The sequence below is a fragment of the Suricata suricatta genome, chromosome 9 (assembly GCF_006229205.1).
Source record: "Suricata suricatta isolate VVHF042 chromosome 9, meerkat_22Aug2017_6uvM2_HiC, whole genome shotgun sequence".
Taxonomy (NCBI): Eukaryota; Metazoa; Chordata; class Mammalia; order Carnivora; family Herpestidae; genus Suricata; species Suricata suricatta.
This window is the reverse complement of record NC_043708.1, coordinates 88,029,952-88,052,418: the sequence shown is the minus strand read 5'-3', so window position 1 is coordinate 88,052,418 and position 22,467 is coordinate 88,029,952. Positions and strand designations below refer to the sequence as shown.

The window sequence follows — 22,467 nt, the reverse complement described above, 5'->3', positions numbered from 1 at the left end:
AAAAAAGAATAGCATAAAAAAAAAAAAGAATAGCATGCATGACTTTTAAAATTAAGAAAATTTAAAATAATCTGTCAGATATTCTACTTTTAGGAAAAGTAGGTTTTCAGCAAATGTTTAGAGATTGAAATGTCCCAGCACAGTGAATGCTGTTCTTGTGCTAATCTGGGAAACTGTGTTAGGAAAATATTGTCCCTATCCTCAGGCTGGCCCATGATCTGTTGCCTCTTTTCAGGATGATATCATGTCTGTTTTCCTTTTGTTTTGTCCATGTCCAAAAGGTCTCCACCCTTATCTCAGAGTAAACTGAAAGCCATCATGCATTAAGATGTGCGTGCTCCCACACGTGCATGCGTGTATCTTTCTTCCACTCACACAAACACTTTCCCTCTCATGTACACACGCAAACACACACGCGACTGCTTATCAGAGTTCTCTATTGTGCCTTAAAGCATGTAGCACTGAGGCCAACTTCATTTATCACTCATCAAATCTGGACATGCCATTTCAACATTTTTCTGGCAACAATAGATAGACCTGATTGTTTGTGGGGGAGAATATTTTCGGCCATTAAAGATAGACTGAAGATATTTTCAAAAAGATATATTTGTGAATGCCACATCATAATTGTGCTATGCAGAGAGAAGTTCTTAAGTAGAGACGAAACTATAACATACTAACAGGAGAACTGCGTTATGTCTACAGGGAACTGGTTGCCGTATCAATGACTTCATGAGATTATCATGTGTAAGTTGTAGAACTTAGGGTTAAGAGGATTTCTCATTTGCAAGACCCTTGCATAGGGACGTGGAAACACACCTCTGCATTTATAAAGATGAAGGCTGGCTCCTATGCAAAAGATCCTTTGCATTTAAAAAGACAAAGTCTGATTTCTAGGGTTATTTTTCTAGTAAATTTGCCATATAAAACATACAATGTTTACCTGGATTCAGACCTATGAATTTTTGTTATTACTTCTGGAGATGTTGTATATCATCCTGGTGGCCTTGCTATGTATTTTTTTTTTAACATTTATTTATTGCCGAGAGACAGAGAGAAACAGAGCATGGGTGGGGGAGGGGTAGAGAGAGAGGGAGACAAAGAATCTGAAGCAGGCTCCAGGCTCTGAGCTGTCAGCACAGAGCCCAATGCAGGGCTTGAACCCACTGACCGTGAGGTCATGACCTGAGCCGAATTCGGATGCCCAACTGCCTGAGCCACCCAGGCGCCCCGGCATTGCTCTTTACGAGGGACCATTGTAGGCACTGCAGAAGTAGAGTTGCCTAGACCACTTTTGAAAATTGAAAGATTTTCACTTTCAAGGCAAGGGTTTTGACTCTGGTGATTAAGAACCGGGGCTTTGGAATCAAATATATCTCATTTCCACCACCAGATTGATAACATCCTACCAGTGTGACTTTGGGTAACTCAAGATCCATTTCCTTCCCTGTCTAGTTCTGAGAACCAAACAAGGTATGTGTAGAGCACTAAGCACCGCCTATCGTACTTGATAAATGAGATCTGCATATTATTATTATCACTATGAGTATCAATAATACTTTTATGTGCCACCTGGATATATGTTTTCATCCCCTCTGTCCTCAACTCTAGATAGTATTTGTTCTGTAGAACATTGGGGAGCTGCCTCAGATCATGGCCTCCTTGATGTTTTGCCTTCTTTTACCTGATCAGCTCTGCTTTGTCCATGCTGGTGAGTGACACAAACACCAGAGTGGTTATTTAATAGGAATGCTGTGAGGTTCAGCGTAACTTTGTCATTTTTGGCCAGAGGCATCTCTGAAGCACATTAGTAATTAAAAAATTAGTAATTAAAAAAATAAAAGCCTAAATACTAAAAAGTCGGCATAGTCTGAAGTTGTTATAGGCATTTTCAAAGAGTTTGGGAATGTTTTCGAAGTTATCTGCGATCCAGGTGCTGCGTAAGCCTCTTTTCTCTTTAACGTACAGCCCCTGGGACATAGAGTGTCTCTCTCTGCTGTTATGAAAGCAATTCTCATGGGCCAGTCCCATTTCTCATCTGAAAGGAAAACTCCTGCGCCTGGCAAGCCTTTCCTGCCAACAGAAGCCAAAGGCATTGTTTGGACCTACCATTAAGGCCTGTTGGAAGTTCTGGAAACCAAAACTACACTTGTTCTAGAAGCAGCATTATTTAAATAGTGCTCGACACATAGTAGGGCCTTAAGTTATAATTGCTGAATGAATTAATGAATGATTGAATGAATGAGGAAGTAGCTTGGTGATGTCTCTCTTTGTGTTTTGACCCTAGAAGCACCAGAAACTGTTCAGCCAGGTGCCACGGCCCAGCCTGCCAGCTCACATTCTTTGCCACACATTAAGCAGCAGCTGCGGAGTGAAGACTGCTACCACGGCAAGCTGAGCAGGAAGGCAGCAGAGAGCCTCTTGGTAAAGGATGGGGACTTCTTGGTTCGAGAAAGTGCAACATCTCCTGGTCAGTATGTGCTAAGTGGACTGCAGGGAGGCCAGGCAAAGCATCTTCTCCTGGTGGATCCTGAAGGCAAGGTATCGTTGGCCTCTTACTACAGTTTCACGGGGTGCTGTAACTAACGTTACTCTGAATGACCAATCCCAACCCTGATATTGAAGCACGATAAGGCTGAGGAGACATTACAACTTATGCCATAGAGATTACATGAGTATAAGAGATTATTAAGAACAATTATATGCCAACAAATTGGATAACCCAGAAAAAAGGGATAAATTCCTAAAAACATACAACCTACCAAGACTAATTCATGAAAAAATAGAAAATCTGAACAGATGAATTACTAGTAAGGAGACTGAATCACTAATCAAAAACTGTCCATTAAAAAAAAGCACCCAGACTAGATGGTTTCACTGGTAAATTCTTTCAAACATTTGAAGAAGAATTCATGCCAATGCTTATTAAGCTTTACCCAACAAAAATGAAAAGGAAAAATGCTTACAAACTCATTTTATGAAGCCTACCTTACCAATATACCCAAACCAGAAAAAGACACCACGAGAAAACAGGCCAGTATACCTGATGAACATATATATACAAAAATCTTTAACGAGATGCTAGCAAACCAAATCCAGCAGTTCACTAAAGGATCATACACCATGACCAAGTGAGATATATCCCTGGATTGCCAGGAAGTTTCAATAAAGATCATCAATTAATGTGGCACACCACATTCATAAAATGAAGGATAAAAAATCATATGATCGTCCCAATAGATGAACAAAAGACACTTGATAAAATTCAACACTCTTTCATGATGAAAAAACCCAAAACAACACTCAACAAACTAGGAGTAGAAGGAAAGGACCTCAGCCACATATGTAAAGCCTACAGCTAGTATCATACCCCACATAAAAACAGAAACTCTTTTCCTTTCGGTGGTGAAGTACTACTAACAACATAGTACTGGAAGTATTAGCGAGAGAAATTAGGGAAGAAAAAGAAATAAAAGACATCCAAATTGGAAAGGAATAAGTAAAATAATTGCTTCACATGTGTTAGAACCTTCTGTGTAGAAAATCGTAAACATTCCGCAAAACGTATTAGGACCAATCAACATGTTCAGCAACATTGCAGAATAGAAAATGAACATACAAAAATTAGTCACACTTGTAAATAATAATAATGAACACTCTGAAAAGGAAATTAAGAAAACAATCTCACTTACAATACCAGCAAAACAATCTCATTACAGTACCATTAAGAATAAACTTAACCAAGAAGGCAAAAGACTTACATTCTGAAAACTATAAAACATTGCTAAGAGAAATTAAAGAAAACACAAATGGAAAGACATCTCATGTTCATGGATAAGAAGATTTAATGTTGTTAAAATGTCATTATTACCCAAAGTAATCTACAGATTCAATTCATTCTCTATCACAATTCTAGTAGCAATTTATAGAAATAGAAATACAATCTTAATATTCACTCTGATCCACAGAGGACCCTGAAGTAGCCAAAATAATCTTGAGAAAGAAGAACAAAGCTGGAGACATTACATTTAATGGATTTCAAAGCTGGAGTAAAGACAGACATATATACCAATGTAACAATAGGGAACCAAGAGATAAACCTATGCACATGTGATCAAATGATCTTTGCAAAGGTTGCCAAGAATTCACAATGGGGAAAGAATACTCTCAGAAAATGGTTGGGGAAAACAATATCCACATGCAGGAGAATAAAATGGGACCCTTATCTTACACCACACAGAAAAATGATCTCAAAATAGATGAAAGACTTATATGTAAGATTTAAACTATAAAACTCCTAGGAGAAAACATAAGGAAAAACTTCATACTTTTGTTGTTGGCAATGATTTCTTGGATATAACACCAAAAAAGTACAAACAAATGCAAAAATAGACAAGTGAGACTACAAAAACTACAAAAAATTTCTGAATAGCAAAGGAAACAATCAACAGAATGAAGGACAATCAGAATGGGAGAAAATATGTGCAAATTATATATCTGATAAGTGGTTAATTTTCAAAGTATATAAAGAAAGTTTTAACTCAGTGGCAAAAAGACAAATAATCTGATTAAAAAATGGACAGATGACTTGAATAGTCATGTCTCCAAAGAAGGCATACAAATGGCCAGCAGGTATTTGAAAAGATGCTCAACAACAATAATTATCAGGGAAATTAAAATCAAATTCACAGTAAGATACCACCTTACACCTATCAGGATGGCCATAATAAAAAAAAAAAACCAACAGGAGCACCCAGTGGCTCAGTGGATTATGGGTCCAGCTCTTGATTTGGGCTCAGATGAGGATCTCATGGTTCGTGAGATGGAGCCCCACATCAGGCTCTATGTAGAATCTGTGTGGGATTCTCTCTCTCCCTCTCTTTTTGCCCCTCTCCCACTCATGCACGTGCACACTCTTTCTTTCTCTCTCTTTCTAAATAAGTAAGTAATCTTTAAAAAATAAATAAACATTAAACAAAACAAACAAAACCTAACAAGTATTGGTGAGGGTGTACAGGAGTTGTAACCTCTGTGCCCTGTTGGTGGGAATGGAAAATGGTGTAGCTGCTGTAGAAAACAGTACAGAGTTTCCTCAAAAAATTAAAAGTAGAACTCCCATATGATCCATATTTACTGGATCAGTATTTATCCCAAAAGAATTGAAATCAGGATCTTTAGGAGACTTTTGCACCCCCATGTTCACTGCAACATTATTCACAATAGGCAAGAAGAGGAAACAAAGTAAATGTCCCTTGATGTATTAATGGATTAAGAGAATGTGATATCTATATCTATATATCGATATCTGTAATGAAATATGACCCAGCCATTCAGAAGACAACAGAGTCTGTCACATGCTACAAACATGAATAAGCCTGGAGAGCATCCTGCTAATTGAAATGAGCCAGTCACTGAACAACAAATAATGCATGACTCTACTTACATGAAATATCTAAGGTAGTGAAAACTCTTAGACAGTAGAACGGTAGTTGCCAGGGGCTGGTGGGGAGGAGTTGCTGTTATTTAATGGGTGGACATTTCAGTCATGTAAGATGAAAAAATTCTAGTGGTCTGCTGTACAACATTGTGCTTAGAGTTAACTATACTATGTTGTACACTTGAAATTTTGTTCATGGCATTGGGGCACCTGGGTTGTTAAGTGTCCGGCTTTGGCTTAGGTCATAATCTCACAGTTAGTGAGTTCGAGCCCAGCTTCTCTGTGCTGAGAGCCTGGAGCCTGCTTCGGATTCTGTGTCTCCCTCTCTCTCTCTGCCCCTCCCCTATTCATGGTCTGTCTCTATTAAAAATAAATAAAGTGTTAAAAAATGTAAAAAAAATATTCATGGAGTAGATCTCATGTTATGGCTTTGTTATCTCTCTCTCTTTCTCTCTCTCACACACACACACACACACACACACACACACACACACACACAGAAGTGTCTGTGCATGCCTGTGCACTTTGTGATTGGTGTCATAACAGCAAATGTTTGCAGGGCCTGGCCAGTATCCTAAGTGTGTGAAGCTGGACAAATGGTGGAATGAGCATAGAGTGTGATGGGCTGTAATGAACTGGGAAGCACATGTTCTGTGTAGGGGGACAGTCACACTCAGCCTCAGTCAATTGCTGCCATTTTGAGGAAGGGCCCAGTGTAGCCAGATTTAATTTTCCTAAAGAAACCACAAAACTAAATTTTTATAGGAAATCGCCCCATTCTTAATTCAAAATACTTAAAAACTCTCTGTTGGGCACCTTCTGCCTTACCTTGCAGCAAACTAAAGCAGCTTCTGGTATGTTTGGCTAGAGAGTGGGTAGTTTATAATCCCTGCACTGAAAGATTTTTTTTTAACTTTCTTTATTTTGAGAGAGCACATGTGGGAGGGGCAGAGAGAGAGAGAGAGAGAGAGAGGATCCCAAGCAGGCTCCACACGCTCAGCACAGAGCCCAATGTGGGGCTCGAATTCATGGACCATGAGATCATGACCTCAGTCGAAACCAAGAGCCAGAGGCTTAACTGACTGAACCACCCCAATGCCTCAAACCTGCACTGGAAGATTAATTTGGCATTGTATGCAGAATTGATTGGAGAAGAATGTAATTAGGGGATTTTAAGTAAAGACTACTGAAAACCTGAAGCAGAATGGAGGCAGGAGAAACACAGAGAGGAGAGCAGAGTGAACTGGAATTAACAACGCAGACTGGCAGAACTGATCAGCTCATTTGACATGGGTCAGGGTTGAGATGGAGGATATAAAAATGTTTCCGGGTCTTGGAACCATTTGATAAGTAAACTGGAAACATTGTGCCCTTTATCTCTAATCCTTGAGTGTATATTCCCTATGAATACGGATATTTTCTTACATAGACATAGTACAGCAATCAAAATTCAGAAATTTATTTATTAAAAATTTTTTTCTAATGTTTTATTTATTTTTCAGAGAGAGAGACAGAGAGAGAGAGAGAGAGAGAGAGAGACAGCTGAGTAGGGGAGGGTCAGAGAGAGAGGGTGGTACAGAATTCGAAGCAGGCTCCAGGCTCTGACTAGCTGTCAGCACAGAGCCTGACACGGGGCTCAAACCCACAAACTATGATATCATGATCTGAGCCAAAGCTGGACGCTCAACCAACTGAGCCACTCAGTTGCCCTAAAATTCAGAAATTTAAACACTGATACATTACCATTATCTAATTTATAGTCATATTACAATGAGGTCAATTATTCCAATAGGTGTGTATTTTTTTAATATGCTGAATGAAAATCAATATCTAAACAGAAAAAAAAATCCATTGTAGAGAGGTAGCAGAATCCTATAACAAAGTGTTCTCTGACCTCATGCTTTCCCACCCCTTGGCAGTTCCCAGCCCCCATCCAAACAGGACTATATTATGGCCCAAGGAGCATGATGGGGAGTTATATCTTCTGCCCATGCACAGGGTGAGGACGCAGTAATATTGGGGAGGAAGGTCCTCAGGAGAAGGCAGGCATTGGGAAACTGAGTTGCTCTGGCCTGCAGATGAGAAGTTCCATGTAGCAAATATTTATGAATCAGCTACCATGAAGAATGCAGGAAGGAGACATGACTGCTTATTAGAAAGGTCTGAGGAGGCTTCTTCAAGGAGACAGGGTTTGTGTTCAGCCTTCACAGAGAGGCAGGACTTCTCCAGAATGGCCTGCTTCCTACACACACAAGATACTTTGGAAGCAGCCTGCTTGCTGGGTTAAATTGTAATCCTGGGATTCATGCTTGTGTATATGGTTAAATATTAATAGGAGTGGTGACATGATAGAATATATCAAACAGTAACATGGCAAACAGGTTTGTTGTAAATTTGAACTGTGTGACAGGTGTTTACCATTTTTCTAACTGGGACAGAAAATTGCTTTAAAAAGGTAATGAGGAATAAGAAAATTGGTTACTAAGGGATATAGAGTTGAAAATACCTTTGCTTTCTTTTTTTCTTTTTTCCATTCAGCCAAATATCTCATTCTGGGATATGTCTCTTTTTCCTCCTGATTGTCTACATCTTTTAGGGGAACTGTTATCATTTAACCGAAATACTTTGTGCTTTCTTTTCAAGGTGAGGACCAAGGATCACGTGTTTGATAATGTTGGCCACCTCATCAGATACCATATGGATAATAGTTTGCCAATCATCTCTTCTGGAAGTGAAGTAAGCCTTAAACAGCCAGTGAGAAAAGATAATAATCCAGGACTTTTGCAGTCCAACAAATGACAATATGGAAGTGCCATCACACTGATATTTCAAGAAAGTTCATTTTGTGTTAGATTACAAAGATAATCCAAACTTGGTTGGTAGATAAAATAGAGCACAAACTGTGAAGTACATTTTCTTAAGAGCATCGTTGACTATGTCCTTTATATGACAAAGAACTAACACAGATTGATCTTCAGAAAGTGAAAGGGGGAAGAGGATTGGTCCATCTGAAAAGGAATATGCACGGATGTCACTTTTTAAGGCCATATTGCATCGATAGCAAGCTAAAAGCACAATTAAAATTTCCCATGCTAGAGACTCCTTGGATGAACTGCTGGGGCAGTGGTATGTGCCTTTCAACTTGATAATTAGGGGACATTTTCATATTGGGGAGGTCAGTTCTAAGTGTCTTCATATACTATAACTATAGAACTATTTGCCAAAAAAAGTTTTTCCTTGTTACAAAAATGAGAAGCAATTTGCTTGATAGTTATTGACTTTATCACAGTTTCTGTTTAGTAGCACTTTCACTACAATGGTAAAATAAATTTGACACTGAATTTGGATGGTGTCTATGTCAGTGGAATCAAGTCAAAAGCCACTGAAAGCGTTGGTCTGTTTCATTGGCCTGTCCCATTTACTAGCTAAGGGCTGGGGCCTAAATTCTTTGTCCTAGTATTTCTCAGTGTTTGGAAGCATCATAGAGCAAACTGGAGAACCCAAATCTATCAGTCATGTCTGATTTCATTGTATTTCTCCTCTTTCCTTCTCTGCCTCCCACAAAGGAAGCTCATGAGGGCATGGATTTAAAACGCAGCAGACAAACCAGTGTTCTTTATATTCAATATCCCAATTGGTTTCATTCTTGTTAACATATTGACTCTATTTGAAAGTATGAAGGAATATCCTCTTGATGGGCTATGACTGAATCTATACGTATCCTTAGCATCTTTTCTAGATATGATCAGAAAAAATACAGAATGGAGAAAATACATTGAACAGTTGGAAGGGTCTGCACATGAAGATACACTGGTAAACTGATGGTGTAATTAAGTGTTTTATAGAGAAAAGTGCTGGACGGTTTTCTCAGTGTGACCGTGAGCGAGCTGCTGAACCTGTCCGGACTCCTGTTTTCTTGTCTGTGAAGTAAGGGAATTGGGCTAGGTGGATATAGAGATTTATCTCAGCTCTAACATAATTTGAGTTTATAAAAAGCAAATTTTCCATTTATTATGGGTCAGAGTTGATAATCAGTTTGTATAACTCAGGTGAAAACTTGAGCTTTTCCTTTAGCTTACATCTATACGCCCAGAACAAATGGCACAATTGAAAGCAACATTTAGGTAGAGGAGACCCCAAGCCTTTTAGTCAAAGACATTGAACCTTTGGAGTGCTATTCGGGTGACGGTAGAAGTGGATTTGGTTGTCTGGACTAGCGGAAAACTGCGTCAGTCTTTTAATCATCTTTGCATAGAATGGTTTGGCCATTACTTTGGGATGCCGTTTTTATCCTGAGTAATCTGGACAGTTGCCTTAACCCCACTTCATTTTGGCTCTGTAGATACAACTTAACCTTTGTAATTGTGATATATTTGCTAAGTTTTAAATAAAATATGAGAAAATTTTTTTTGGGTAGAAATCATCAGAAATCAAGAGCACTGAACTCTAATATTTTTTCTGTAAACGTTGATTTTATTCTACTTATACTGCCACTGATTGTTTAGGTAGGCTTGTTTCCTTTTATACAACTAGAAAACAATGTCTCTTTCATCAGTTTTACATATACCTTGTTCTTGATTATCCACCCTCACAAAGGGGGGTCAGCATGAGTGTAGATCATAGCAATTTATGGGTGGATCTAGTCACCTTTCAGAAACCGGAAGGGTTGTGGTCTCAGTCTGTTTGAAAAGAGTGTTAGTCTGGGTCGGAAGAAAAGGTTCCTGATACAAATAGATGCAAAGCATGTAAATGATGTGAGCAGTACATGGGCACGGGTACCTGAGGCACCAGGACGTGGGAAATTTGACCGTAATGTTACAGTAGTTAGATAAGCAAACACCACACTTACCGAGTACCACGGACCCAGTTAAACCAGAATGAAACCGCAGAAGACATGTTTGATTGCATGCTATTTTAATGATACACATTTATCTTCATCTCTTTTAAAGTGGAAATCCATTTGCCGATAAATACCTGTAAACAACTTTTCAAAAAGAATAAATGATTATTTCTTTGTGACAGTTGACAGTATTTATGTCTGATATTTGGGATTTGGAAAACTTATCACTTGCAGGATCCTGATCCTGACCAGAAACAGATGGCTCACTTAAATTGGGTAATTCGAGGAGAGTTTAATAAAGGGACTATTTACAAAGGTATGAGCAGCATGTGGGGAAACCACAAGGGATGATGAGGCGCCCTGGGGCCAGTGGCTGGGTAAGTGGGGAGCGTGGTAACAGGATCTGCAGAGAGAGCTGTGGAAGGGCCGCTTTTCAGGACGTGTGGCCGCCAGTGGATGGTGTCCCACAGCCCTGGTGACCCCACTGGGAGGAGGCTGGGGACAGTAAACTTAACGGAAGAAGGACAGCCCTTTCAACAAATGGTACTGAAGTAATTGGACATCTGTAGACAAGAGAACAAACCTCACACTTCACATAAACATGAACTCAAATGGATTATGGGTTTAAACATAAAATGTAAAACTATGAGACTTTTAGGAAAGAAAGGCACAGGAGAAAATCTTTAGGATATAGGCAAGGAGTTTTTAGACTTGATATTGTCCATTAAAGGAAAAATTAGTACATTGTATTTAATCAAAAGAATACATTTTTATTCTGTGAAAGACTCCATGAAGAGCAAGCTATAGACGGGGAAAAATATTTGCAAACGACTTATCTGACAGAAGGCTAGTATCTAGGAAATATTTTTTAAAAGCCTTCATGACTCAACAGTAAATAAAAAAAACCTAATTAGAAAGTGGACAAAAAACACAAACAGACAATTTCCCAAAGATATACAGATGGCAAGCAAGCACATGAAATGTGTTCAGAATCATTACCCAGTTGGGTCATGATCTCATAGTTCATGAGATCAAGTTCTGTGTCAGGCTCTGCGCTGACAGCACGGAGGAGCTTGCTTGGAATTCTCTCTCCCTTTCTCTCTGTCCCCCGCTTGCGCGCACACACACTCACACTCCCTCTCTCTCAAATAAGTAAACTTAAAAATCATCAACCAGTATGGAAATGCAAATTAAAATACAAAGAAAATGCAAAATATATGAATGGATAAGTGAAAAATATTGGCAATACCAAATGCTGGCTCGTTGAGGAGAAAGTCACACATCCACTCCTGGGGAAAATGTAAAATAGTAGAGCCACTCTGGAAAGCAGTTTGGTAGTTTATTTAAGAAACTAAACGTGCAGCTAACACTCAAGCCAGTAATTCTATCGCTGGGCTTGGATCACAGAGAAATGAAAACTTAGGTTTATACAAAAACTTGGACAGAAATGTTTATAGTAGCTTTGTTTGTAATGACCTAAAACTGGCAAAATCCCAGATAGTCCTTCAAGGTAAATGGATAAACAAATTGTGGTACAGACATACCGCGGAACACTCCTCAGCAACAGGAATGACCTACTGATGCATATAACTGGGCTGAATCTCCAGAGAATATGCAGAGCAAAAAAGCTAATCCCCAAAAGGTTACAATACTATAGTCCTTACTATAGGTAAGGATCATATTTATGTAACATTCTTGAAATGATAAAACTATGGAACTAGAAAACAGATCGGGTGTTAAGGAGGGAGCAAGCAGGAGGGAGGAAAGTGGGTACAGTTACAAAAGGGCAACAGGAGGAATCCTCATGTGATGTAACTGTTTTGATTTTTGGCAATGTGGACATTGTGGTTGTGATACTGTACTATGGTTTTGGCAAAGATGTTATTATTGGTGGAAACTAGATAAAGCTTAAAGGAGATCTCCCTGTATTGTTTCTTACAACTGCATGTGAACCTTCAATTTTTCCAAAATAAAAAATTAAATTTAAAGAATATTTGGGAGTAAAGCTACTTTCACCATTGGCACTTTTACTGAATATAGTGGTAGGATCATCTTGATTATCCTGGTCCTATCATGCCAGGACCGGGGAGGGGGGGTCGTCTGGTGAACTGCATGAAGCCACCTTCATGAAGGGCCTCAAACACGTGTGATACCATCTCTGGAGATACGCTGACACGATCAAAGGATGGCAAGCACAGATGTCATGCGAGACCTTGCCGGGTCTGCCCAGACCCTCTCAGATCCCTGGAATCATTTCTGTGTGCCCCTCTGCTGGCTTCTGTGTGTTTGCTCCTAAATGCCTGCAGAGTGACTGACTTTTGTTTCTGAGGACAGCCTCAGGTAAGGGGGGCTGCTCTGAGTCACCGGGAGCCAGAGATGCCTGTGAATTTCCTTCTCCCACTGCCTGCCATGATCACTGGTGCATGAGTGGGAAAGCCAAGCCCTCGCGGCCCATCCCGATTAAACTCCAGAGCTCCCCGTGCGGTCAGACTGGCTGGCACATCTCCTCAAAGCACGTGCCTGCTTGGCTTTCCCTTTCCTGTCCTGCCTCTTCATTCCCTCTGGAAAGCCCTTCCTTAATAAATCCTAACTATGCACTCAAATTTCCATACCAGGCTTCACTTTTGGCAGCCTAACCCAAGGCAGAAGAACATCAAATAACTTTAAACATGTGCCCCATAACTGGACTATATACTAAGTGTTCAAACACATGAACATTTTTAAGAAATCCTATAATTTTCAGGGCGCCTGGGTAGCTCAGTTGGTTAAGCACCAGACTTTGGTTCAGATCGTGATCTCATAGTTCATGAGTTCGAGCCCCGTGTCGGGCTCTGTGCTGACGGATTCTGTGTCTCCTTTCTACCCCAACCACACACACACTCTCTCTCTCTCTCTTACTCACTTTCTCTCTCTCTCAAAAGTGAATAAACATTAAAATTAAAAAAAAGAAACCCTGTCATTTTCTTATGAATGGTATCATCATGTATTTTGTTAATCTGCATTGAACATGTTATGTAAGCATTTCAAATACACACCTATTTTATGATCTTGTTTTGGTACCTCTTTCCTTTTCAACCTACTGACTGTTTCAAGTAACAGAATTAGTATGGCATCCGGGCGGGGGTGGGGGGGATCTGCATTTCACATTTGAATAGTTTTTGCTGCCTTAGAGCTTTATCAAATGATCACTGTCACTTCTTCTGATAGGTTTTCTGATTCAAAACGTTGGTGTGAATTCTAAACATTAAGTCCAGGCAATTGGCTCTCATACTTTTGGCCAAAGACCATAAAAGGGGCAGAAGACCTATTGTCCCAAATAACTTTTATCCCTCAAACCTCATTTTTTTGTTTTTTGTTTTGTCTTTTGGTAGTGAAAAACTAACTTAATGACAACAAAGAACTGAAGAGGAACAGTAAGAATTGTTTATTTATTTACTCTTAAGGGAGAAATATTCACAGGATTTTATCTCGCAAAATACTGCCCTATGGATTTTTCAAAAAATGAGTAATTTTATCACTTGCTTTGATACTATGTTGTCAGTTATTTAAATGGAACAAATTTATAGCTAACACATTTCCATAGAGTAAAAGCAAACTTAAGAGGAATTATAAATTGATGACTTCAGTAATAGATGACTAATGACAAAAACTGAACCTGAAGTTGGATATTATTTTAAAGCCATTATAGGAAAAGTGGAAATTCATGTATTAAAGTAGTTAACACTATACACAGTTGAGTTAACCCAACAGCTTACAACAAACTTAACTGATATTAAGCCAAGCAAAGATAGTTCATAATTAAGATGCAGAATAATAGCTTTTAATAACCACAATTGCCTGAGAATGACACTAATATTTATGCTTTTCTCCTAAAAGTGAGTATTTCAGTTACATGCAAGTATGGACAAGCAGGAGTTTTACAATGTTGCACACAGAAGTGATGAAAAACCATTCTTGGTGAGCCTAAATAATGTTAATACTTTTAACAAATTCTAAACATTAGTAACTCCTCATTATCTTACTTGGTAGATTCCTAGTAGGTAAACTTCAGTTGTATATAAAAATAAAAGCCTATAAAGTTGCAAGTTATTTTCTCATGAGAACTGAAGAAACAATAATGTGGTTTGTAACATTTATGAACCATCAGGAAGATCCTTGAGGTCCACCAGGGGGCTGTGGATAATACTTGGAGAATCACTGGTTTAGACTTTTCAAATATGATCTGTTGTCACAAATGCATCTTAGTCATAAATGTTTGGTTGCAAGGAATAAAAACCCATCTCCATTAACTTCCTGGGACTACTGCAACAAAGTACCACAAACGAAGTGGCTTAAACCAGTGGAAATTTATTCTCACAGTACTGAAGACTAAAAGTCTGAAATCAAGGTGTTGGCAGCGCCATGTTCCTTCTGAAGGTTCTGGGGGAAGAATCTCTTGTCAGCTTCTAGTGGACCTGGGTGTTTTCACTGGCTTATGGCAACATAATCCTTTCTGCCTCCATCTTTGCATGGCTGTCTTCTCCTGGTGTGTCTTTCTGCGTCTTTACCTCTTCTTTTTTGTTTGTTTCTTTTTTTTTTTTGAGGAAATTACAAATTTTAAAAGTGAACTCTGTACTACAGTAATATATGTGTGTGTGTGTGTGTGTGTGTGTGTGTGTGTATACAATTGAAACACAATTTATGTTAGTTTCAGTTTCCTCTTCTTTTAAGGACATCAGTCTTAGATTTAGGGCCCATCCTTTCTATATCAACTAATTACATTTGCAAAGATCCTATTTCCAAATAAAGTCACATTCTGAGTTCTGGGTGGGCATTAAATTTGGGTGGGGGACACTAACTAGTTAGGGAAATGACCCAAGTCAGCTCAAGTTAAAGGGTGTTTTAAGGTTCGGATTATCACAGGACCCAAGGAAAGCTGAACTGTTTGCAGTCACAAAGTGTGAGAACCAGACAGATCTATGACTTTGAGTGACAGAAGTTCATGGTCTTCAGTCTAGGCTCCACCATATACATATACTTCCATAAATGGAAGTGGTATATTTCCCATAAAATATAGACCACTGTAATAAAAATCTGCTTCTCTTCTGTATGTTTACCATCTGACTCAGTCTCATTATGTTTTATTTTAGTAACTTAGGAAGGGAATATGAGTGGCCCAGCTTGGGTCTGGTGTTCACCTTTGAGCCAGTCAGGTATGGCCAGGTCTTGAGGTGGTGGAAAAGTAATGGTAGTAAAGTTTTGGTGGCTGTGGGCAGGAGTAGATTTGGTGATTAGGGGCTTAATTATGGCAGGCATTTTGATCCATGTGTCAGTATTAAATGATTCCCTAGAATAGTGCTTATTGCAAAGTGAATGCTCAAAAAATATTGAATATACTACAAGTGATGTTCTGATCTACTTCAACTAAATAGCATTCAGTTAAATAGCGTTCCTACATTTTAGAAGTTCTTTCACGCAATCTCATTTCATCCTTTTTACAATACTGCAAAGTAGATATTATTCCTATGTTTAAATAAGAACTTTGAGGCTCAGGGATTAAAAAATTACAGATAAAAGCTAGTGGGTGAGAGAGCTGTAATATGAACTTGGATAATTTTTAAGTTCAGTGCTCTTTTAAGGATAGCACTCTTTATTTCATAATGGCTTTGCTTTGACCTGATAGCTTTGACACCAAACAGAAGGTAGGAAAAAGGAGGCATGATGGTTTAGCTCCACCTTTATGTATGTTCTGAATGGGAAGAACCACATCTCATCAACAACATGACATTTCCCCTAGAAACATAAACAAGTCTGGTAGCGGTGGCATCCCTCCCAACTCACAGGTGCGTCTTTAAAAAAAGCAAGATAAATATTGACCCAACATTCCAGAAGTAATATCCTGTCTAGCACTCAAGGTCTTTGGCAGTTTTTCCCTCTTTCCCAATATTTATTTTATTGCCCCAGAATGATTTTGTCTGCTTGTATTTCTCTGGGCATGTCAAGTTCATTCCTTGTGTACACCATATCTTACTTTTATAGCATGACTTTTCCTTTTCTTCAGGCATCAAGCTCTGCTACTGGCTGCTCCTTTCCAGCATACTTCTCAACTCATACCTCTAAATATAAGAATCCTTTACTTTTGGTGGTCTGGTTTCACCTTGCAATCACTCATGCTAACAGCCTTCCTGTTGACTCTCTTTTCCTCTTCTTCCAAGAACTATGTCTGATCAATCCTTTCTTAGATGCTCATTTTTTCCCCAGAATCATCACCCATTCTTATATTGCATATAGTAAACTATTTTTTGTGGTGTGTGTGTGTGTGTGTGTGTTTATATTATTTGCCTTCTTGTATAAGCATCTTGCACTGCTAAAGAGTATGATTATCTGCCTCACACTTCATATTCAAGCATCTAGGCCAGGAACTACACAAGATAGGCAGTCAAGAAAATTTCATTGATTATACCTACAACTCTACCCAACTCCATTTTTAGAGGCAAGGGGCTCTGATTTACACTATGCATGTTTTGTATGACATACATACTTAAATCTCACATTTAATATAGTATTAAATCCAAATAGCTCTGGATTTGGAGATAAAGGAGATGTATTCAAATACTTCCTCTCTCATTAGCTGTATAGCTTTGGACAAGGCACTTTTTTTTTTTTTTTGTCAGTTTCTACCTGTCCTAGCCCCTCACAGTTTTGTTGTGAGGACTACATGAGCTAGTGTTGGTGAAAGAACTTACAAAATTCTAAACCACTGTGTAAGCAATGATAAACATCGTCTCCTCATGTGCCTTGCCCCCCCCCCCTTATATCTTTTATGTGTTCATCTCTATGTTTGTGGGCAAGGATCACTTAGCATCCTTGCTGTTGCATTCCCTCTTAATCCAAGCCTAGTTCCTCTAACAGATACCTTGGCTCAGGTTTCAACAACTGTCATTTACTTGAATGCCTTTTAGTCACATTTACTGGCATGGAAGCCTTCATTTATTTGTTCATTCATTTATTTGCTCATTTAACAACTTTGAACGCCCACCAGGAACGATGCAGCATGCTTGATGTCCAAGGAGCAATGTGAGTACCTCAAGATACTAACATGAGTAAATCAGACACATGACTAATTGTAGAAGAGAAGAACCATAAGATACCTATACCGTGTACAGATGTGGGAGGGACGTTTCTGACAAGGGAGGAAGTGTGTCACAAAGGTCTTCAGAGGAGGAGCTCATCTATCTTGAAGACTCAGTAGGTAAGTAAGATAGGGCAGTACAGGTGAAAGAAAGAGCTTGAACAAAACAAAAGCATTCTGGGAACCATAGGCAGCTCAGCCAGTAAATTCACTCACTTATTGCTATGGATGAGTGAGTACCTATTACATGGCATAACCTTGGGCTAGTTGATGAGGTTACAGAGGTCAGTGTAGGCATCACCGCGTGGGATAGTTAGGTAGCAGAAGAAAACTAGTCAGATTATGAAGAGTCTTAAGCAACCATTTTACTCCATAACAGAAAAGGTTTTCTCATATGTATGGGGAAGGGTTAAAAAGATATGTGAACCTACTGCTACCAACTCCTCGATATTCACTGGAATCCTTTACCATGAAAAGGAGACACAGAATGGGCTTTAGTGCACACTGGGCAGCACTGTCTTAAAGAACAGGTTACCGTATACCTAAGTAACAAGAGCATTCACACTTGAGGAAATTCAAGTAGTGAATAAACACATGGGAAAATGTGCTATCTCATCAGTAATGAAAGAAACACAAATTCAAACAAGATAGGACCCAGTAAGCAAGACGACTAAGTAAAACTACATCTAAGCCTGTTTGGGGGATGGGGAAGCAGATATCTTAGAAAAGGGGAAGAGCAAAAACCTTTAAGATAAGGGTTGGGTGGAGAAAGTGAGGGATTCTGTATGCTGCAGCCGAGAACTGAGGCTTAGGAATTGAAAGAGCAAGATGAGGGGTGGGGCAGGTGGTGGTGGTGAAGGAAGGGACAACCGGCCGGGACTAGATGCGGTTCTTCCTCGCCAAAGGTCTAGAGACCAGGCGCCTGGGCATCTTTAAGCAACCATAAGCCCGCCCCCTCCAGAGTCAACTCTTTCGTAATTGGCTTACTAATCCACCAATGGGAACACAGGAGGAGTTTCCCGCCACGTCTGGCGCCCGCTTTCAAACAGTCATACATTTGCAACTGCAGGTGGACTTTTCAACCAAGCTTGATAAAGGCGGAGACTTCCGCCTCTGCTCCCGGCCCGGGGCCTGCATGGCCCCGCCCATCAGGTCCGCTTCTAGCCGGCGATTGAAGGACGCGGCTGCTCATCAATGGCCTCAGCACTTCTGGTTCGGTTGTGACGAGGAAGGAGCTAGCCGATTAGATCCCGGGTAAGGGGGTTTGTTAGAAGTCGGTCTTTGGCGGGGGCTAGGGTTCCCCCGTGTTGATAGCATCCGTGGCCTCCGGTGAGTTTCGCTTCTCAGCTGGGCTTGGAGCTGGGGTTGGAGGCGGTCCGGGGTCCTCAGGATTCTGGCTGAGGCTTCCCGAGAGCTGACCCGCCCCCTCCTCAAATCAGGTGGTGGTGGACTGTCCGCGGGTTGCGGGACTCAGGCTTTGTCTTTGAAGAGTCCTCGAGACCCCGAGGTCCTACGAATGAGTGACGTGTGGAAAGCCCTCCTTCCGTCCTCCAGGCTGTTGGGGCAACGCTGAGACCCTCCCCTGGGCACCCCCGCTGTGTCACCCTGGCGTCGTGCCTGGCTCACAGTGGGCGCTCTGTACGCGTGTATTGACCAAGTGCATGTGACGCTGGCACCCCAGGCCCGCCGCAGTCCGCAGCCCCGAGGCCGCCTGTGCCGGCACTCCGCAGCCTCGCCCCCGCCGTACCTATTGTGCTGTAATTGACGCCACACGGAGTTCCTCGGTAAGGCCACTGATTTCTTGCGTCCTTCAGCCTGTGGGTGAACTTGGCTGCATTCTTCAGGCACCCTGAATCGACTTGTCCAAGCTCCTGTCATTAGCACTGATCACAGATTATTGCCATCATTTGTTTAAATGTCGATTCTCTTTTCCTCCACCAAGTCCTGTTAAATTTTGTCATCTTGAACAGTGCTTGGCGAGTTAGTTGTTGAGTAAATGACGAGGCCTCTTAAGCTTGCTTTTGCAAGTCTAAAACAGGCTAGTGTGTTCTGGCTATTTTCATTCTTGAAAGGAAGCTCTGGCACGTAAGCAGAATTTCCAAGGGCATTTATAAACTCCCTTTGTGGCACTTAACTTTTCCTATCTTATACGCAGGAACTTAAGTCCGATTTAAACTGAATTTCACTACCCCATTCGCCACGCTTGGCAATTTATATGCACTTCCTAGATACCTAAATACACTCAATGAAGTGAAGGGCTGAAATTGAAGCCATAAGAAAAGTAGAAGAGTCTGAAAGTGCAAAAGAGTGACTAATGCATGTGGGACCAGGAGTGGGAGGGCATCCTCATCCCAGAAGAGGTTACATTATTTGGTAAGGTTTCCCAAAGGCTGCACATTTACCTTTCTCAGGTGTACTGAATGGTCTTTGTTTGCCCTCTTTGGTAACTGCAGACTCCTGTTCATGGGCAATAATGTTGTAACAACAAAACTAAAATGTATTGATTGGTCCATAGTGCTAAGCACCTCTTGTTCATTATCTTGTGAATATTCATAATCTTTGAGGTAGGTACTGTTTTTACCCCCATGTTATTAATAAAAAAATGGGAGCCGAGTGCTCAGGTTTGCACAGCTGATAGAGAGCCAGAATTGAGCCCAGGTTGTCTGCATGAGTGCTCTTATTCTTAACCGCTAACAGGGGTATTGTGTTCTTTGTAATCTAAAGTTGTTTCTGTCTGTGAAATTTCTCTCAGCCTTCCTTTCTTCTTACTTTGTGCTTTATAGGCTCCTCTATTATAGAACTTATTACTATGTATCATTGTAACTATTGATTTTTATCATTGTTTCTCTAAGGGACTGTAAAACTCCCCATGGCTGGCATTACGCCTTAGATACATCTAGGATATAAACTCAACAGTAGGTGTTGAGTAAAATTTTATTGAAATAATGAATCTTATAGGGCCACATGACTGTATCATTCACTCAACAAATATTCATTGTGTGCCTACTATGTGCAAAACCTGGGGGACATGCATTTTAATTCTGCCTTCAGAGAGCTTAGAGGTTTTTTGGATGAGAAAAAACAAGTGCTTTTGGTTTTTAGTATTTTGTCCAACTAAACATTCATTGGTTTTCCTTCTCACTGCAAGGAGGGCAAAGAAAACAACCAGGGACAACAGAAGGAGTACTGAGACCGAGCTCTTCTGAGCTGAGTGTTTAAAAAAAAGAAAAAGACAGAACATAGTCACGTAGGCTTGTTAATAGGTTCAGAAAAAGTGATCTATCTGGGAAGAAAGTATTAACTAGTTTGCTGTTAAAAAAAAAAAGCATACAATGCACTTACTCTGCATCTTGAAATGTTTCATTATTTCCAATAGCAGTATAATATTGCCAAATTTATTCATACTTTTACTAGGGCGAGTGTTTTCAACAGATTAATATGGTAGTTTTCAAGATGGTTTTTGCAGTTCATACTTTTTACCAGTCATGAGGATACCTGTTTCCTACAAAATAGCCACCACTAGGTGTTACTAACTTTTTTTTTCAATTTAGTGGTTGAAAATCATTTCATTGTTTAAATGACACTATGAATTCTGCATGAGCTTACACATCTTTTCAAGTTAATGAGTATTTTCATTAAAAAATGAATTGTTTTGTCAGTTGCCCATTTTAAATTGGGTTGTGTTTTTCTGAGAGTTGTAAATTGGGACTTAGTCATGTGTTTTGCAAATATTTTTCATATTATACATTATCTTCTGACTTTATTAGTATATTTTTTCATACATAATATTTGACATATTAATGATGTCTTTTGCTGTATAAAAGATTTCATTTTTTGTGGTTAAGTTTCTGTCAAGTTTTTCCTTAATGGCTTTTGGGTTTACTGTCTTACTATTTTTTTCTTCTGAGACAGTCTCTTATTGTTGTGAATATTACAGTATTCAGATAACAGTATTTTCTGATAGCCGTGGTAATTTGCAGTGATTAATAAGTTGAGGAAAACATTAGCTTTTATTTTAAATTTTAGTTAAAATACTATTAATTTATTTATCTGTCCACAGTAAGTTTATCAGATTTCCCTTTATGCCTAAAATCGTTTCTTAAGGTTTCCAGTGGTTTGCACTTTTGAGAAGAAAAACTTATTTGTATCTTTACTTCCTCTGTCTAAAGAGATTTGGTCCTTTCAGATATTTTCAGATTTCTTTAATGGCTTGGTTTGGATTAAAAAGCCATTCAGAAAAGATATACTTTGGTCTTTTACATTCTTTTCACCTAAAAATGAAAATAGTTGGCAGAATTCACTATTCTCTGGGGAAAAGTAGCTCCTTCTTTAAATAGCTCTATTTATTTATTTTTTTAAATTTTATTGTTTTTATTTTATTTTTGAGAGAGAGAGACAGCATGAGCAGGGGAAGGTCAGAGAGAAGGGGAGACACAGAATCCGAAGCAGGCTCCAGGCTCTGAGCTGTCAGCACAGAGCCTGACGCGGGGCTCGAACTCACGGAACTGTGAGATCGTGAGCTGAGCCGAAGTCAGATGCTTAACCGACTGAGCCACCCAGGCACCCAAAAATAGCTCTATTTAATAATAAGCTGTTGTAAATCTGAATGTTCTTTTTAATATTCAATAGGAATTGATGACGTGTTAGGGAAGGATTGAAAAAAATCTCCTTTCTTTTTCCTAATACAGGAGAAATTAACCCAAATCCATATTCTGGCTTTAACTATAAAATATAGGAAGAAGTAGACAGTACTATAAATATCAGAAGCAGGAAAGATTGTTTCTTTTTTTTTTAAATGTTTATTTATTTTTGAGAGAGAGAGAGAGAGAGAGAGAGAAACAGAGCACAAGCAGGGGAGGGCAGAGAGAGGGAGACAGAATCTGAAGCAGGCTCCAGGCTCTGAGCTGTTAGCACAGAGCCTGATGCGAGGCTTGAACTCATGGACTGTGGGTGGGATCATGACCTGAGCTGAAGTCAGACGCTTATCTGACTAAGCCACCCAGATGCCCCAGGAAAGATTTCTGCCTGGAGAATTCAGGGAGATTTTTAAGGTCCGACTTAATCTAATTTCTTTTAAGG

At 39.7% G+C, this 22,467-nt stretch overlaps 2 protein-coding genes across 2 annotated transcripts in view; both read left to right on the top strand.

Moving 5' to 3' along the window:
* The window catches only part of SHC4 (SHC adaptor protein 4), a 121,041-nt gene extending 110,583 nt beyond the window's left edge, over positions 1 to 10,458 (top strand). The window contains exons 11-12 of the mRNA XM_029951820.1: positions 2,288 to 2,541; positions 8,081 to 10,458. Of these exons, the coding sequence (XP_029807680.1) occupies positions 2,288 to 2,541; positions 8,081 to 8,236 (410 nt within the window). The 3' untranslated portion in view covers positions 8,237 to 10,458. The remainder of the gene's footprint in view (positions 1 to 2,287; positions 2,542 to 8,080) is intronic.
* Positions 10,459 to 19,004: 8,546 nt separating this feature from the next.
* CEP152 (centrosomal protein 152) overlaps positions 19,005 to 22,467 on the top strand; it is an 84,478-nt gene continuing 81,015 nt past the window's right edge. The window contains exon 1 of the mRNA XM_029952512.1: positions 19,005 to 19,172. The gene's annotated coding sequence lies outside the window, so the exon portion shown is untranslated. The remainder of the gene's footprint in view (positions 19,173 to 22,467) is intronic.